The sequence below is a fragment of the Amblyomma mixtum genome, chromosome 6, assembly GCF_055824585.1.
Source record: "Amblyomma mixtum isolate Tamu chromosome 6, ASM5582458v1, whole genome shotgun sequence".
Taxonomy (NCBI): domain Eukaryota; kingdom Metazoa; phylum Arthropoda; class Arachnida; order Ixodida; family Ixodidae; genus Amblyomma; species Amblyomma mixtum.
The window spans coordinates 101,580,263-101,594,283 of record NC_143017.1 but is presented as its reverse complement, the minus strand read 5'-3'; the positions used below and the strand labels follow the sequence as shown (position 1 = coordinate 101,594,283).

General features: G+C 46.8%; 1 protein-coding gene across 2 annotated transcripts; it reads right to left on the bottom strand.

Moving 5' to 3' along the window:
* Nucleotides 1-2,211: 2,211 nt before the first annotated feature.
* On the bottom strand, nt 2,212-5,399 carry LOC149339865 (gamma-glutamylaminecyclotransferase-like). Of its 2 annotated transcripts, none has more exons than XM_089548514.1 (3): nt 5,079-5,399; nt 4,495-4,830; nt 2,212-2,391 (listed from the first exon to the last, which is right to left on the bottom strand). In XM_089548514.1, exons 1-3 carry the CDS (start codon nt 5,343-5,345, stop codon nt 2,389-2,391), a joined length of 606 nt encoding a protein of 201 aa, XP_089404640.1. In that variant the 5' UTR covers nt 5,346-5,399; the 3' UTR covers nt 2,212-2,388. The 2 variants fall into 2 exon arrangements, with proteins under 2 accessions (XP_089404640.1, XP_089404641.1); XM_089548515.1 differs by having other exon boundaries at nt 4,577-4,830.
* Nucleotides 5,400-14,021: the final 8,622 nt, after the last annotated feature.

Below are 14,021 nucleotides of genomic sequence, written 5' to 3'. Positions count from 1 at the left end.
TGAAGACCAATGCTAAACAGACAAAGGACTAACAAAAGAGAAGACGACACGGGCGCCGACTAACAACTGAAGGTTTAATGGAAAAATCTGGAAATAAGGTGAAAAATGTGAAATAAACGAAACAAAACAGAAAAACATCAAGGATTACAGTGCAGAGGAGAGGCACTTATCAAGGAACGCTGTCTCATTTCCTTGTCGAGTTCTTGGCGATCCAGTATGCTGAGAAAATTTCCCTGGTTACTACCCTTGTATGCTATCGACGAATCGCAAAAGTCCGGCAGGCAAGGATGATCGTGTTCTTTTCATTCACGCCAGTGCAGCATGAGATTAGAAGGGGATTTTTTTGTGTTGTCAAGGGAACTTTTGTGCTCTTTTAACCTGACGTTTATGTATCTAGCCGTTTGAACATAATAAATTTTTCCGCATGACAAAGGAATTCTATACACCACCCCTTTTTTGCAGTTAATGAACTCGTCTGCATGCGACACAGTGCACCTTTGAACGCCCTTGAAGTAAAGAAATGTATTGAGAGCCAGCGCATGAGCCAGTCGACATGCATGTGCTTCCCGCAGGCCGGAAGACCGCCTCACGGCTCTGCAAAGTAGGTGAGTGACAGGTAGAAACAGCCGTATGGAGAGCCTGGACGTTCTTGGCGGCATGCCAAGCAGCCATTCGTGCCATTCAGTGAAAAACGCTCATGCACACAGTCCACGGAACTCGAGGCCGCACTTACATCGCTGCAGCCTTGCCCAGTTTTTCCGATGGATCCTTGGGCACCCAGGGATTGATGGCAATGGGCTGGCTAACCAGCTCACTTATCCAGGCACCGTTAATCCCCTGGCCAAGGCCTTCGGAGGGCATGTCGAGACTATCTCTTTGCGTTACCATCAAAGAGTATGGCAACGCTCTCTGCTTTGATCATAGACTCTAGTCCGACCCTAACCCTAGTCTATGTGCGGGAGGCTCGCATCCTTCAACAGATACAAGTTAACACACTTGTCACACCTGCACAGCTTTATCTATACAAATTCCGTCACGATCCTTCATGTCCCAACTGCCCTGCCCCTTATGCCAACCTCTCCCACTGTTTTTTCTCCTGCCCGGTTGCTCTGCAGTCTGGTTTCTTTCCCACTCCCTCCCATACTGTCGGGACCTGGCTGGATTGGCTAGGAGCTGAAGACGAACAGCGCCTGCTCGCGCAACAGGCCACTGACGTCTTAGGTGCCTAAGTGTTGTGCCCGAATAAAGTCATGTACTACTAAAACTATTAGAACTTGCGCTTGTTGCTCCTCTTAAAATTAGAATTAGTCGAAATCAAGAATGGGCTTGGGCAGGGCATATAATGTGAAGGCAAGATAACCATTGGTCCTTGAAGGTAAAGGAGTGGATTCCAAGAGAAGGTAAGCATAGCAGGGGTGGCAGAAAAAAGTTATGTGGGCGGATGAGATTAAGAAGTTTGTGTGGATACGGTGGCTGCAGCTGGCAAAGGACACGGTTAATTGGAGAGACATGGGAGAGGCCTTCCGCCTGCAGTGGGCACAGTAGGGCTGGTGATGAAGTAATATTGTGCAGAAATTATAGAAATATTGCATGGTAATAAAGTGTGGTGCTAATGAGCCATTTGTAAGTGAACAGTTTGCAGTGCATCCATATAAATTATGTCACACTTAAAAAAAGCTAGGCATGTTACATAAATTATGTTGCACTTAAAAATGGTTGGTTGGTTGGTTTATGAGGTTTAACGTCCCAAAGCAACTCAGGCTATGAGAGACGCCGTAGTGAAGGGCTCCGGAAATTTCGACCATCTGGGGTTCTTTAACGTGCACTGACATCGCACAGTGCTAGCATGTTACGCTCGAACAGAATTGCACTGTGTGAACTTGGTTTCAATAAATGAAGTATACATGGTTTAGGCATGCAAAGTATGTATTGGCTGCTTCATATCTTTGCCAAAAGTAGCCAGGAAACGGTGTTTGTTTCTTAGCCTTATGGCGGAACACTTGTGGCACCCCTAGGCAGAGGCTTGATGCAGCTGAAGCCAGACAGTTCTCGTCTTCTTGGCCCTCCTTACGCCATCTCATTAGAATTGCTATGCAGATCCCATCTCTTGAGATAGTACACGATTCCGGAGTATAGGGTACCACAGTGTATTCACATGATGTGCCACAATGGCACCTCGGGAGAATGTGTTTGCCAACACGAAAACTTGATACCACAAAATACCTATATTTTGTTCCCAGAATTCTTGAACGTCTTGTACATGCCGCTCATAGCAAGTAAACATTATTGGTTCATTTCTTGCAGGCCAAGCCGTAGAGGTGGGCACAGAGAGCACCATTTCCACCTTCATTAGATTGTCAATCAACGTCGTCCACGGAGCTTGTTTCTTCACTGCGAGTGTAAAAATAGAGAGAAAAAAAAAAAAATCAGCCGGGCTTTGGGAGCACAAGCTGCATAGTAGCTGGTGCAGACAAGCTACTATGTGGTAACAAGCACTGGAGATTTGGCGGAATTAGCTGGCACATCTTTGGAACTATTGCATTTACTTGCGTAATGAATGTTCTTTTTTTCTATGAATATTTATAAAAGTCTAGGGGCTGTGTTCATCACGTGGCGTAGGGCATTAGCAACTATATTTTGACAACTACAATAGTGGCAACAGAGCTAACTAACAAAAAGGGGTACCAGCGGATACAAAGACACAAGAAAGAGATGTCAGGCATGGACGTGTGCTGGACTTGCAACTGTACTTTACTGAAACTTACTATTGCCGCTAAAAACATCCGACGCATCCTCAAACACTCGCATGAAACGCGCATTGATAGCACCTTGGATCATCTTTATCTGCCCTCTAGGTAGGCACGTTCCTTGTGCATTAAACACAATGATATGTCACTTACACAATTATCTTTATAATTGTTAATGTGAATGCTTCCAAGATGTCCTGCTCATATCTAGTCCTTACCTCCCCTAAAATGGCGACACGCTCAAACAGCTGCACAGTTTGTTTGCATTCGTAGCAGCTGCTGCAATGAAGAGCCAAATGCCTACCTAAGCCACTTCCTCCCAGGGAGTTTTTATGTTCCTGCAAACAAATGTTAACACACCTGCCTCTCTGCCCTGTGTACACTTTTCCACAGGCCAGCAGAATGCGGTACACAACATCAGTCTTGCACTCAACTAAGGGTTCCACATGCTTGATCTTACATGCCCCTTTCTTCATCTCCTTGTTTTCAATTCTTGCTCAGAGGCCAGCCAGTTGGAAAGGTGTGGAAAATGCAATGCTTACACCCTGCCTTTCTGCCACTTTCTTAATACTGTAGCCGCCGCGGTGGCTCAATGGTTATGCTGCCCGGCTGCTGACCCGAAAGATGCGGGTTCTATGCCAGCCGCGGCGGTTGAATTTCAATGGAGGCGAAATTCTAGAGGCCCGTGTACTGTGGGATGTTAGTGCGTGTTAAAGAACCCCAGGTGGTCGAAATTTCTGAAGCCCTTCACTACGGCGTTTCTCGTAGCCTTAGTCGCTTTGGGATGTTAAACCCCATAAATCAACTAAACCAACCAATCTTGTGGGAGACTTTCTGTAGGTACAGCATTACTTCGAAGTTCTTTATTCGCACTGATGTCGGCGACGCCTGGCCTTCAAGACTGTTCACTTTCTGCAACTTGGCTCCAGCAACAGCCCTAATGACTGAGAACGGAAAACCCACTGCCAGCAGCCTCTCGACCTGCTGCATCAGGCTACACGCCATGATGTGCGAACAGCACTGCGAACAGCACTCTTCGGCACTGCGTCCAGAAAGCGTCCCATTACTACGCCCCTCCTGACCAGCTTTGAATGATTAGTTTCATATAGCATCAATGATTTTTTGTGTTCCTTTGCAATAAACCTTCAACTGCTAGTTAGCACCTGTCCCGTCTTCTCTCTTGTCCCTGTTGCAGCGCTGTTTTCTTTAAGTATGTACCAACTTGCTCAACTCGCCGTTTTACTGAAGTTCATTCAAAGCTCCTCTGAACTTGCCCTCACAAGGGACATGTGACGGCTTTTTCCCATGAACCATGAAAGTTAGGTTGATAAAAAATGTACAGAATGCTATCAATATACTATCTCCAAGAGAAGTCTGAGCACAAAAAAAAAAAATAGTGGGGTAACAAAAGTAACTTCTAAATGATGTAAAAATAAACATGTAGGCTACAATACACTGTTTTTTATGGGTCACAGTCACCTTCTTTACATTAGGAAAACGCAAAATACAGAGTGCCATAAAAATACCCTTGACTGTCAAGTAACTAAATGGAAAAGAATCTATGAAAAGTCGTCCAACGCAAGCACACTCCCTTCTTTAGTACATGAGTCACTTTGCTAATCCCTGACAAAACACAGTTGTACAATCATGATACCACCAAACATCCTCTTCTCGAAAGTTAGAATAGGCTGCATTAACACACATTCGACACAATACCCTTTACGCGCCGCATGCCTAGTCAACCCACCTGCTTCTCTAAAGAAATTGCCTCGCTGAGAAGAACCTCTTTGGTGTGAGAGTTTTTGGGATCTTGAGCTCGTCTTAAGTACCTGGGAACATATTCAAGTCCGTGGTTTCCTTTGGAAGAGTAGTCGGCTATGTGGGGTCTCTGTAGCAGCTCTTCTCTGTAGTTCTTGAGGAAATATATCCACGCCTTCAGCTGCTTCTTACACTTCTCGTCCGACTGGTCTGCTGAGAGTTCGACGTCTTCTTCAGTTCGTACGTAGTACTCGGGATGGCACTCGAAATCATCAAGCGTCGACAGCATTTTGTCGTCCACGCTGTAAAGCTCCCCGGTCACGTTCTAAAAACAGAAAAACAACAAAACTTTAAGGTCTTATCAGCCTCCTCGTCTGGTGCTCGACTCGCACCGCGAAAAAGCGATACCTAATGACAAAACGTGCCAGAGGAATTGATCCTGCGCGCTGCTACACATGACTACATTCAGTGCGGCAAAGTCACCTAGATATGAGTGCTGCGAGCAGGGCATCATTGAAAAAGGAAAAAAAGAGCATGTTGTCGGTCAGCAAGCTCGCTGCAGCAGCAACTTACGTGTCCCTTTCCCTCGCAGTACAGGAGGTAGGGTATGTTGTACGTCGATGCTATGACAAGTGGCCACTTTTTAACCGTCGTTGCGAGTCCAATTAGAGTAGCATTTCCGTTATTAGAGTCTTTCATGACACCGCTGTTGGGCTCGCCGGTCTTCAGCGTTCCGTACACGAAAACGTAGTGTGCAGCATGGTTTGCCATGACTGCCAGAAAGCGCGCGCTGCGGCCGCCGGCACATAAGAGTGGGTTCACAAGTGGTACGATGGGCATTTGATTTACCAAAATCACGTGTCATACAGCTGGCCGCATAGGCTGAGGCATGGAGAAATGAGGGGTGGATGGACGGGTAGTGGATGGAAGATAGGAGCGTTCCCTTTGAAACGGGGTGGTGGTAATTGGCACTATGCTCGGTTTGGAGGAAAGAAAATTTTCCTTTCTCCATGATGCTCCGCTTTTTTTTTTTTCATTTTTTTAACTGTGTAGTAAATTGTTGTTAAAATTCGCCATTTTCTTTAAATACGTTTTCAGTCCTATACTTCTAACCTTATGTACCTCTGCTTTTGAGCCACCACTCTTCCAATCGCCTTTTGCCAACTTCCATCGCAGATTTATTTACATGGCCATTGTTATCCCTACACTCTCAACATCCGGATGGATACCATCACATTAGAGTATGAGGTGTTCAATTGTTCCTGCAGATTTAACACACGCAGCGCACATGTGTCATCTTTTTTGTTAAATCTTATTGTAGCGGCGCGTTGTATAAGACACCGCGATCTAGCTTCAAAGAGTAGGGCACAGCCTCTTGAGTTAGCATAGAACGGTTCTTTCCTGACCTGCCTTTTCCAGTATCGACTATGCTTCTTTTCCATTGAATTAATCCAGTTGGTATGAAGATGACCAAGCGCCGACACCAACGACTACGAAGCTCGAAGCGGCCTTGACGCTCGTGCTAGGAACTGCTCTGGGCGTAACCCTGTCTCTCGCCGCGCTGTTTTCCCGATTACTTGTGGCCGAGTCTTCGTTGTCGGCGTTGCTCACGTCCCCATAAACCACTCTTCACAGTTTTTACCTTCCGTGTTTTTTTACCTGTCGTTTAATGCCCTTTCTTTCTCCGCCCTTGTGTCCCGCCTACTTACTTACCTAGTTCCTTTAGGTCATTAAGAATCAACGCTCTTTCTGGATAAGTATTTAAATACCTTAGCAGTCCAGTTGATATCGTCCAATTTCCTCAGGCTTTCTTCACGTAATATTTTACTCTGAATTACCCGTGCTTCGAACGATGCCAAGCCCATATCCCCCTGTACTGTCCCGTTAGTGGTTTTGCCGTGGGCACCTAGTGCTGATCTTCCAACAGCTCTCTGATTTACTCGTAATTTCGATTGAACTTTTGCCCTTAAGCACAGAACCGCATTCCCGGAAGTAAGGCCCGCCGCCATTATTCCTTTCCAAATACCTCTCAGTACTTCATATTTGTTATACCGCCATAATGCCCTATGTTTCATTATCCCGTCGTCTCTTCGCCCTTTCGTCCTAACAGATATCTGTCCTTCGTTTACCCATACCCCGTATTCGGCCCCTGTACTGTAAGCACCTGACCAGTTGTATCATTGAAAATCATCACACCTGACTTTGTTGCGCTAAAACTGAAACCTAGACCGTCTACTTCGTCTCCACAACAAGTAACTACAGTTTGCAGATATTACTGGCTGTCTGTCAGCAGTACAATATTGTAATCATACATTAAACCTGGGAGCCGTTCGTCAACGACCTTTCCGCCTAATCTGTATGACAGATTATAACCTAGATTACTTTCTTGTAGCCTTCTTTCCATATTTATCATGTAAAGCATGAGCAGCAGTGGCGATAGAAGACAACGGAGCGCTCCGGCACGGGCCTCAAACGCTAATGCGCCGCCAAGGCCACTGTGTAATATGTTTTCTGGTCCGACATTGCTCTTGTACCTGCGGTATACAGCAGGTGTCGGCTTTTCGGCCAGCGTCTACTGCCATATTGCTTGCTGTCTTCCTCCATCTCTTTGCTTCCTGTTTCTACGCCATTGCCAATTCGGCATTTATAGGTGACTGGAAAAGGCCATACTTGCCTTTTATTCTGCGGAGGCGCTTCATCCATGTAGCACGCAGGCACGTCGCAGCGAGGTATTAAGGCGAAAGCCTTTAATGGCTCATTCTCCCGTCCGTCCGTCCGGTGTTACATCTAGCGCATGGGGTGACTCATCGACGAGCGCAGCTGCCGAAAGGTGACGGCATCTTCGTCGACAGGTGGAGGTGTCGGCGCGGCGGCGTCAAGCGCTGCTCCGTCGTTAGTCGGTGTGCGGCAGCTAGTGGAGGAGAGCAGAAAGCTGGGCGAGTTGGTTGATATGCATGGCTCCCAAGCGGTGCAGCCGTAACAAACATAGGCAGTCATTGGCAGTCCAAGTAGCGCGACAAATTCTTTCGCCTAGCGCACTTTAGGCTGCCAAAATGCCCCCATAGTTTTTTCAAAGATGCGCGCTGCCTGTCGGTCGCAGCTCATGAATTGCTGTCGACCCCAGTACACTAATTTGCTGCATGCCTCCCTTGCCTCAAAATTGGACCATCCAAGGCCGCCTTGGAGGGCTGCGGCCACCCGTCCATGACATCCGATCGCAGTGCGGCCGACCTCCGATTGTCAGCGCTCCAGCCAATTCCTGGTGGCTGAGGAGAGGCAGACCACCGCGTTGGCGAACGTATAAATCCTGGGACGTGTGCACGCTTCGAGAGGTCACGGGCCATCATGTATTGGTGGCGCCGCCACCGAAGTCTCAGGATGCATTGCGCTTTGACTGATGCGTACCTTGGCCTCGTGTAGCCTGAACATGTCGGCCTCAACGCACACCGTTATGCACAGGCACTTGTATGATGTGTGGACTGCCTCTCCATTAATGTTAGCGACAGGTGTTCATTCACATCGCCTGCTAGCTGGACAACCATGGATTTCCTGTGGTTGAGGCAGAGGCTCTTGAGCTCCGCGGCGGAAATGTCGAGCAGTCTGTGCACTTCCTGTGGGACCTCTCCAATGAGTACCATGTCATCGGCAAAGACCTCCAGGGGTTGTCGATTCCGATGACTCAGTACCTTAGGTCAAAGCCTAGGTTTGCTTACAAGTAGGGGTGACTTCTCTAGTCTGGACACATACAGCAGGTCATCCCTGCTGTATGTGCTCTAAGTGGGCATCCCTGCCAAGGCCCTTGTGGACATCGACCCATTCCAACTGCATTCTCCTTTTCCACTGTGTTGTTCACTTGCTCGTATCTACTGCTGACTTGTTATTCTGCTTTCCATATCCCTAAAACCCAAAGCTACTGGAAAGTTCATCATGTCCTATTGTGAGACATTCCAGCGGTTAAAAAGACAGGGACAAAGGAAGACGAGACAGGACGAACGCCGGACTTCAACTGAGGTTTATTTCACAAACAGCTATAACATACAAAAGATGGCGCAAAGAAAAGTGATCCGTGACAAGATAAACCCATAATCCAAAAAAAAAACAAAATGCAGAAGGCGCCTGTGCCATGCCACTCGTTTGCCACATCGGCGCACCTTCTATTTATCGCCTACCTGGCTGAATCAACTCGTTTTCCTTCAGGTAATCTATTTCTTGTTTGCGTAGCGCCACAGAAGGGCTGCTGACGCCGTTTTCTTTATCATTGATAATGCTGAACGCTTCAAAAATTTCTCGGCTCTTTTGAGTCTTAAACTTGCGCATCACACTTGTTCTTTCTAAAACCGCCTTGCATGCTGGTTTGTGTGAGCAACGGCGAATGTGGTCAGCTATAGGTGACCTCCGCCAGATAACGAGTGAGCTGTCCGGCGATGCTCTAGAAAGCGTTCGTTGAGGCAGCGTCCCTTCTGTCCGATGTACCGTCTGCCACAGGCGAGGGGGATGCTGTATACCACACCAACTTCACATTCAACAAGAGGTTTGGTTTGGTTTATGGGGTTTAACGTCCCAAAGCGACTAAGGCTATGAGAGACGCCGTAGCGAAGGGCTCCGGAAATTTCGACCACCTGGGGTTCTTTAACGTGCACTGACATCGCACAGTACACGGGCCTCTAGAATTTCTCCTCCGAATAAATTCACCGCCGCGGCCGGGATCGAACCCGCGTCTTTCGGGTCAGCAGCCGAGTACCATAACCACTGAGCCACCGTGGCGGCCTTTTCAACAAGAGGTTTGATGTGCTTAATTTTGCACATAGGCATCTTTTTAGCATCATTCACGAGGCGGTACATGCGTCCCAGCTTTTCCGGGGCCGAAAATACGACACGCACGCCACACTTGTAGCCGACCTTCTTGAGGCGGTGGGAGACCTGATGCCAGTAGAGCACAACGACAGGTCGCTGTTTGGTAGGTGCGTTTTCGCTTGGCTTGCACCGCCCACCAGATTTCACCTCGCGAATCTGGGTTTCCACCACTGATGCCACAATTTCTCTTGGATACCCAGCCTTCCAATCGCCTTAGTTGGGCATGGACGCTGTCACGCACTTGATGCTCGCACGACTTGGCAAGAGCAGACCGGACGCAATTTTTTGCTATAGCTCTTTTCACGAGCTTAGAATGGGCCGAATCATAGTTCAGAATTTGTTTCTTCGACCGTGGCTTATACTGCCAGCGCACACGCGTTTCTTCAAATATAAGGCACAAATCAAGGAACTGGATGCGACCGAAAGAGGACATAATGTCCTCTTTCATATATGGATGTAGAGCGTTACTGTCTACCACAACGTGTCTAACGTTTTCTACACTGCTCCCGCATGCTACGCATATACGAGGGGGTACCCAAAAGAAACCGGACTAAATTTTTTGGTCGGCAAAGCTTCTGTGGTACCGCGTTTTGCCACTAGGGGCGCATAGAACGAACATTCCAGAGTCAGTAAGCCGAGTGCCGTCGTTGAAGGAGGTCAGACTAGTTTAGGCAGAGTTTTAGAGTGACGACTGTTTTGTGTGAACGTCGTTTTTGCAATGGCTGATTTTCGTGAACAGCGTGCGCCGGTGAAATTATGATTTTTGCTCGGAAAAAGTTGAACGGAAACTCTTGAAATATTAAGAAAGACGTACAAGGACGATGCTATGGGACAACCCAAGTGTTCCTGAATCGAATCCTGAATCAAAGCAACAATCATGCCAATGGAAAACTACAAATTCACCTCGCCTCAAGAAAGCTCGTCAGGTGAAACCCAACCTCAAAACAATGCTGATTTGTTTTTTCGACGTGAGAGGAGTCGTCCATTGAGAATTTGTTCCGCAGGGTCAGACAGTTAGCCAGGCTTTCCACTTGGATGTTTTGAAAAGATTGGGCAACAGTGTGCGGTGGAAGCGGCCAGATTTGTGGCGGTTGGGTGACTGGTTTTTCCATCATGGCAATGCCCCTGCTCACACCGCCCTGTCTCTACGACAATTTTGGACCAAAAATGGCATGACCCCTATTCCTCAACCCTCATACTCTCCCGACCTTGCCCCGTGCTACTTTCCTTGTTTCCTAGAATGAAAGAATAGCTGAATGGAAAGCGTTTCGCTGATGTTGCTGAGGTGAAGAAAAAAACGACGGAGGCACTGTCAAGCGTCACAAAAGATGAATTTAAACAATGTTTTGAAAAATGGAATGAAAGATTCGACAAGCGTATCATTGCAAGTGGGGAATACTTTGAAGGAGATTGAAGGTCTGTGCTTAAAATGTGAAGAAATAAGTTCAAACAAAAATAAGTCCGGTTTCTTTTGGGTACCCCCTCGTACCTACCTGTTCATAGTCCTATATTGTCTTCTTTCAAGACAATCTGATCTAGCCTTACTACCTCTTGAGTTATCATACAGCGTTTCCCTACGGATTTCGCTCCTTCCAGCTCTGCATTCACGCAATCATTCTTTTGTTAGCATTTTTTGTCTCCACTTAGCCGTCTCGGTTCCGCGAACTCTCTTTTTTCGTTGTTGTTATCTTCATACAGTCTTCCTTGTTTCTGCCTGCGCAGCCTGTCGTAAGCTTTCAGCTTTCTTGTCCTTTTCCTCCGTCGCGTGTCCTCGTTTTACCGTACAAATACCTGAATACTTTGGCTGCCCACCTCATCCATTTTTCGTAGTCTCTAATCAAACAATATTTTGCTCTGTGCGTCCCGCGCATCAAAGGACGGCCAACCCATTTCCCTCTGTACAGCTTCGCTTAATGTCCTTCCACGGGCCTCTAAAGTCAGTCTGCCCGCCGTTCTCTTGTTAATCTCTAGTCCTCGTACAACACGTAATTTTAAGCACAATGCCGCGTTCGCAAAAGTCAGCCCCGGAACCACGACGCCCTTCCATTGTCCTCGCATTACTTCATACCTACTGTATACCCATTGTGTTCCATTCATCATTATAGCCGCGTCTCTCTTTTCACCTTGAGACGTTTTTCATGGGTCCTTTAATATTATTTTTTTTTATAAATCCACGTCCCAAGATTTCTGTATTTTCTCTATGCGCGGTATTTCACGTACCTGTATTGCTACTGTTACAGTCCCGCTTTCTTTTAAGTACACAACACCAGATTTTTCAACTCTGAATTTGAAACCAGTGTTTGCTGCTTCCTTTCCACAGATATCCAAGGGGAGTAGTAGCTCTCTTTGGCTATCTGCAAAAAGTACCGTATCACCCGCATACACTAAGGCCGGAGGAGACTGGACTATTGTTAGACCTTGTCGAGTATGTGCTAAATTATACTTATCTCTGTTCTCCTCTAGCATGCGTTCAGGGTGCGTACAGGGTGGAGACACCGCCTGCATGCCCACCATCTAGGGGCAAGCTCAGAAATGCCGAGCTAAAGAGCGTCGGCCGCTGTTTTCGTTCGGCATGAATTTGTGCTAGATTACAAGCGTTGAAGTGCGGGCTATAGTTGGTTGCTCATTAGAAAAACAGCGCGAAGGACGCAGACGAATGCCCTTAAGAAATCCTGTGAGCACCTACTCGACATCAGTTTTGCCCAGCAAGCATCTATAGATTAGCTGCCGCAGGCTACCCGATCCATATGCTGGTTTCTGTTGTGGAAGGCTTGCTCAGGCACGAACTTAACAACGGAAATAACCGACAACCTGATATCTCGAACAAGCCGAAAAAGACAGTTGTCATTCCTTACATTCACACCCTATCTCACAATCTATCTCACAACGTTCTGATGTACGAGTAGCCTTCTCCGCTTCGTGTAAACTGTCAATGATTAGTCGCGTCAGTAATACCGGTACTGAGCCAGCTCTTGCTTGCAAGACAAGACATAAAAATAAGTTCGTTGACTGCACTGAGGGACTAGTATATGAGAATCCTCTTTCATGCGGGAAAGTGTATGTAGGGCAAACGGGACGATGCCTGAACGATCGATTAAGAGAACATAATAAGGATGCCGAAAATTCCAACGACCGTAACCTGCCTCTTCACTGCCTCGAATGCACTAAGGAACGAAAAATAGAATGCAAACCGCCTTTCGATAAATGCAATACTTATAAGAGAAGCAAAGACCGCATCACAAGGCAGATAATAGAAGCTAAAAGAATTTTGGAGCTTGGGGACAGTTGCGTCAGCACTCCTTCACTCGCGTTATATGACAAAGAGCTGGCGTTCTTGGCAAGGCGAAAGACTAGATGATTCGCTTCATCTTCGGCATGCGGATCACATCTGTGTTTTTTTTTTCTGTCGCGCATCAAGCCTTGTATATATATTTGTACACTTCTGCAAATAAATATCAGTTGTCAGTCAGCGCTGTGTTTGTGTCTTCTCTTCTTCGTCTGCGTCCTTCGCGCTGTTTTTCTAATCAGCTGTAGAGTCTTTGCACACATGCTCACGATTCTGAGCACTGTTTGCTCATAGAAATAAAAAAAAAAGGGCCTAACGTACGTTTGCATGCGTAGCTCTCAGAGAAAATGAAAGGTTTATAGCTAAGTTAGCACATACTCTTTGTCCGTCTTAAATGCTCGAAGCGGTTATTTTGAATGGAGTGACTGCTTTATAAAGCAATGCCTTCCGGTACCGCCTTGCATGAATGCGTTTACAAGGTGCATAACATGCATTTGGATTCAATTGCGTCTCTGCTATCGATAAACAACTTCAGTCAGCCGCGTACACCAAAAATGCTTTGTATCGTAATGGTCTATTCTAAACCGTAAAATAGACACCGCAGAAGTAGATGAGCTACGATTAGTAGACAGAATTTTGACACGTGTCGCAAGCTAATACACACGCATTTTATGCCTAAACAAATCTCACCACTGCCTCTGGCTGCACGCCTATGTAGGAAGAGACATTTCGTGAACCAGGTTATTCAAGACTAGTGCACGCTGCAGTTCTGCTGCCGCACCCATAATTCCATTCTCCTGGTGGACTTAGCCACCTCAAGTAAATGCGCAGGCGCAGGCGACTAGTCCAGCTGCCAGCCACATGCTGTAAACGATTTAATTTTCTCGAGGATACAACTTTCGTCCCTTTTGCGAAATCATATACCTCGCGAAGAACTGTTCTCGCTAATAATTTGAGAAAAAGAAGGTACCTATTACCTGTGCTTCGCGATATTTAGTACTCACGAATAGATAATTGGCAAAATTTCAGGACGGCTGACTAGCAGGAAAGTTTCTTGCAACCAAAAATCCGCAGACTGTGTTTTCACTTCCTACTTTTTAGCATGAGGGGAGATGCGGTTATATCCTTTCCCAAAACCAAGGCATAAAAATGCCTCTTAATCTGCGTGCCTGGACGGTTGCCAGCAGCTCTCAGGATTGAGTCTAAAGGGCATCTGTCGACTTTGGCAAATACCAAACTCGACTTGCTTCACGCTTTAGCACCGCGGCTGCAAACACTAAAGATGATCGTGTGGCACTCCGCCAATGACACTAAAGTCGAGCTTCACTCATTGAAAGTGCGACTAAATTTTTCTCGTGTGACTGGCGTGTAGCAGA